The sequence below is a fragment of the Octodon degus genome, unplaced genomic scaffold (assembly GCF_000260255.1).
Source record: "Octodon degus isolate 3935 unplaced genomic scaffold, OctDeg1.0 scaffold00299, whole genome shotgun sequence".
NCBI lineage: Eukaryota > Metazoa > Chordata > Mammalia > Rodentia > Octodontidae > Octodon > Octodon degus.
This window is the reverse complement of record NW_004524875.1, coordinates 1,368,873-1,373,414: the sequence shown is the minus strand read 5'-3', so window position 1 is coordinate 1,373,414 and position 4,542 is coordinate 1,368,873. Positions and strand designations below refer to the sequence as shown.

The 4,542-nt window shown below is 42.9% G+C and overlaps 1 protein-coding gene across 2 annotated transcripts in view; it reads right to left on the bottom strand.

The window, feature by feature from the left end:
• Window positions 1-3,265: 3,265 nt before the first annotated feature.
• The window catches only part of Ccl28 (C-C motif chemokine ligand 28), a 32,478-nt gene continuing 31,201 nt past the window's right edge, over window positions 3,266-4,542 (bottom strand). For both annotated transcript variants that reach the window (XM_023707570.1, XM_023707569.1), the window contains one exon: window positions 3,266-3,944. In XM_023707570.1, coding sequence (XP_023563338.1) covers window positions 3,752-3,944 — 193 coding nt within the window. In that variant the 3' untranslated portion in view covers window positions 3,266-3,751. The remainder of the gene's footprint in view (window positions 3,945-4,542) is intronic.

The window sequence follows — 4,542 nt, the reverse complement described above, 5'->3', positions numbered from 1 at the left end:
TGCGTGCGTGCGTGCGTGCGTGCGTGCGTGCGTGCGGCGCGGCGGTGCGCTCCGGCCGCGGCCGGCTTCCGTGCGAGCTGTCTTCCGGCTGCGGAGCGCCCCGCGGCCTGTGAGGGACGGAGCTGCGGATGGAAGACCGCGCGGCTTGCCGCCCGGAAGTAAACGGTGTTGCCAACGAGCCGCTCTCCTGTGTTCATTTGCGGGGCCAGCCCTGACTTGGACTGACCTGTGGGCTGAGCGGAGCCGCTGTGTGTTCCCGTACCCGCGAGTTGCGTCCGCTCTCCGTGCCGGTTTTTGTTAAACGTTCGGGGTTGAACTGGGGACCTTGTGCCGCGGGCAGCGCTTACGCCCTTGAGCTGTTTCCCGGCCCTCCCGACAATTTAAAGGAGCCTAAACCTGCGTTTGAATGTTTAAAAGTAGTAGGTTTATTTTCCATATGTTAATTTCATGTGGCTACTCATACTAATTCTGATATCATTACATTGTTTTCATGATTGTACTTTGCCATCATATACGTATGGGCTGGGGAAGCATTTCCCAAATGTAGTTTTTAGGACCTGGGTTTTAATAGTTTTAAATTTGCAAGTTTATTGTAGAAATTAAACACTAGGTGGCACCCACTTAGTATTGGTACAGTTGTTGAGGCATTTTGTGTTCTTAATTACTGTGCATGGAAAATTCCCCAAACAAGAAAATACCGTTTGGTCGTATGTATATAGGCTCTTTTTACAAAACAGAAATAGTTGCTTGAAAACGTTATTTTCAGAAGTTATTGGTGCAGTGGCAGTTGTGCGTGCTTTATAAACATTTCACTGAGGACTGGGGTGCAGCTCAGTGAAAAGGCCCGAGGTTCAGTCTTCAGGACAGGACTGGGAAGAAACAAAAATGGTCTCTAGCTTTGGAATGGAAGAGAGCGCTACCCTGAAAAATAAAGTACGCTGTAGTTTCACCCAGCAATGAAGTTGTGTAGCGTAGGACATCGGTGTTAACCTGTCTACTCACCTTTCTGTACTTTCTAAACCTAAATATTGAAGGAGCCTATTCACTTTCCCTCTCCACCCCAAAATTTGCTGACACTTAGAATGAGTGTTAGCCTTTGTATTAATGGAAGATTACATCGTGGTTAAAAACGAAGGGGGAGGGGAAAGGAGAGTAATAAATTGCGACAGGTGAACTTGTATTGCTCTCTAGATGGAAAAAATGTATATAAAATGGTATGGATTAATTGTGGACTAAGACTTCATGGACAAGTGCAAAAAATAAACCCTCTTGCAAGCTGGAACTCATTGTTCTGTGAGTTTGGGTATGCGCATGAAGGAGCATCACTTCCAGGAGCCGGTATGAGTGCTGGTGCTGGGTTTCGAGGCAAGAGGGAGGAAGCTGCCCTGCACAGTGACAGTCTGCCTCAGAAAGCTAGCAAAGAAAATTGTGATAACCTGATGCAGAGTGGCACGATGGAAGGTATTAATTACTAGTACGTTTTGTTCTGAGACTAAAGTGAATTACAAAGCACCAGATAGGAAAAAAATCTCAGCTCCTACCCAGTGCTTTGTAATAGATCTGCTATTCCAATTTCTATGTTGAGCACACAGAGATAGCTTTTTTTTCCTCATAAAGTCTTCTGTTGGAACATGGGTGTGGAGTCAAAGACATGTCTTATTGTGTTGGATCTTGTTTGTTTAAGTGTAAGTAACATCAGATTAAAATTTCCACAGGTTTTAATAAAAGATTATTAGCTTTCTTTTGAAAAGTGACTCAGAAAAAGGTAAGGCCATTTTACTATGGCCTATATATGTTACACATATTACATGAAATTGCTGATTTTAGGTATAAAACTTTGTGTGACTGTAGAAAAAATGTATTCTTGCAGGATGTTGTTACAACACTAAAATGGAGAGGAAGTGCTGCTGTGGTTCAGGTTGTGCTGCAAAAGTTCATTTGTTAATTTTAGCCCCCAAAACCTGATGTGATTATGTAGAAAAGTTCAATTATTCTTGGGGGCTACCAGGTCACAAGAGTAAGAAGAAAGTGGAGGTGACATTCCTGTGGCTCAAATGTGTCCTGCAAAGCTCTTATGTGGGGTGTTTTGAGTGAGGCAATGCTCAAAGAAAAATGATAGGTGGAAGCGGACAGGAAGGTGAATTTCTTGCAATATGGCAGTAGGTTTTTTGTTTGTTTGTTTTTTGGAAGTAGTTTGAAGAAAAAAGCATGAGGAAGAGGGAAGTAAGCAGACTAGACATGCCACGTAGAGCAGCCTAGTGACATCAGCTGGTGTAGATACCACAGGCCATAATGTGAGCCAGGGCTAGTAGGACCAACAAGGATGAAGGTGGGACTGGGGACTTGGAGGAGGGAGGGGAAGGGAAGGAAGAGGGAATTAGAAAGCTGTAGTGTGTCCATGTGACCAAGGTGACTGTAAGCTGCATGAACTATAAATGTATTAATAAATTAAAAATTTTTAAGTTGGTGTGTTGAAAATTTCAGATTCATGTGCTGGTGTTTGGAGGTGGGACCTTTAGGGGTAGTCGGGGTAGTCAGGGTTAGATGAGGTCATGAGTATAGGGTCTTGGAGAAGCCACTTAGTGCCTTTGCAAGGAGAGGAAGAGATTGGTGCCCTCCGACGGATTGTGATGTGGCAAGAAGGCCTTTGCCTCATGCCAGCTATGTGCTGGTACATGCTCTAGGATTCCTGGCTCCAGAATTGGGAGCCAGATGAACATATTATTGATAAATCATTTGGTCTCAGGAATTGTGCTACAGTAATAGAAAACAGGCTAAGAAAAATGTCATGCTGTTTGCAACTTCATTCCAATGGCCTAGCAGAAGGTATTAGATCCTATAATGTGTTATATACACACTCAAAGAAGATAGTGAAAGGAATGAGTTATTAATGGTGATTCATCTAGGAAGAAGGAAAACAAGTCTTCTGTACCATTTTTCATTTTCTCTGTAGGATTAGAAGACTTCAGAATTAAAAAACCACTTGGAGAAATCATACCTATTTTCTGCTACAAAAAATATATGAAGGTAGTGAATTTTCCTTTCATTTTTCAATATATCGTATCTTTGCACTTATTTTTATCTTTGTTTTGTTTTTGATTTATTCGCATGATTTCATTTTAGCTCTGTAATTTTAGGAAGTTTTCAAAGAGTAACATGCCTTGGCTGGAACTAAGCTGCTTCTCTATGAACCAACAGGACGTTTATAAACATTTTCGTTGCTTTTTTTTTTTTTTGTAGTTTTTTGAGACAGGCTGGCCTTAAGCTCATTGTGTAAGCCAGTCTGGGCTTGAACCCACAGTCTGCCCACTGGAGCTTCCCAAGTGTTAGGATGACGAGCCTAGCCGCCATGCCTGGCAGGTGAACAGCTTTTTAAAGTAACACCCATTCAGACTGTGTCAGCCATTCTCCCTTTCTTTGAGTATGATACTAATAAGAAATAACGGAGGTTAAAAGGAAGGATAACAATTAGGAAAAATCAGAAGTCTGGTTTGCTTTCACGTTTTAGGTTCGCCAGGCCCAGATCCTCCCCAGCCATGCGGACAGCAGGTCAGTGACCTCTGCTGGAAAAGTGTGGGGTGTTTCTGTAGGTGGTCTTTACCTTGGAATTTAAGATTTCTTCCCACAAGTGTGCATTTCTAAAAACCAGTATTTTGTTTTGCCCCATGGGCTGCTAATGTGGAAAACTCCTTTATGACCAGCCATGGCCATGACCACTTAAGGAATCCCTTTATACGTTGGATACTAAACTCTACTGCGGAGTTTCACGGCTGTGTGTCTCCCGTGGTTTCCCGGGAGATGGTCTGTTTTTCCTCTTGCTGTGGCGTTTCTTCTTCTGGCAGCTGTTGCCTTTGCCGTTTTTCTCGGCTGTGTATGTTTTTATCCACTGCTTCACAGTGGGATTGTGGGGGCTGATGCAGATTCTTCTGCGCTTCACATGAAGACTGTTGAGAAAGGAAGAAAAAAATAATCTCAAAAAATATGAACATATAAAAAATGAGTCATAGGCAGCCCCCCCCTTGTGGATGCTGCATTCTTAGGGACTGAACCCTAAAGCTGCTTAGTACAGGAGTAAGCCTTGGTTTTAGGCACTGCCACCTGTGGTCCTCAGATAACAGCAGAGGAGGAAGAGGAAAAGGAGTGGGGGAGGAGGAAGCAGAAGAAGCCAAGGAAGTGGAGGAGGAGGAATGGAACAGAAGGAGAGAAGCAACAGTAAAAACCAAGGGAAATAAGCTTCACCAGGAATCAACTCATCGCCACTCCGTCTGAAACACATCCCTGTCTGTAAGGTTTTTCTGGAGCCTGTCAGCTAAATGTCGTCTTCCTCTGTGTCCGTGATGAGGGTTACTGCACTTCTGGGTCTTAGCTTACTGTGTCTTTGACTTGAGTACTCATCTGTGCTTCTGAAGTTACAGTTCTTGAGAGAGGAATAGTCCAGGCACTTTTTTTTTTTTTTTCAGGACTATACAAAATACATTAGAAGAACCCATTTATTTTTTTTATTTTTTTTATCTTATTTTTTTAAATTATTTTTTATTTTAT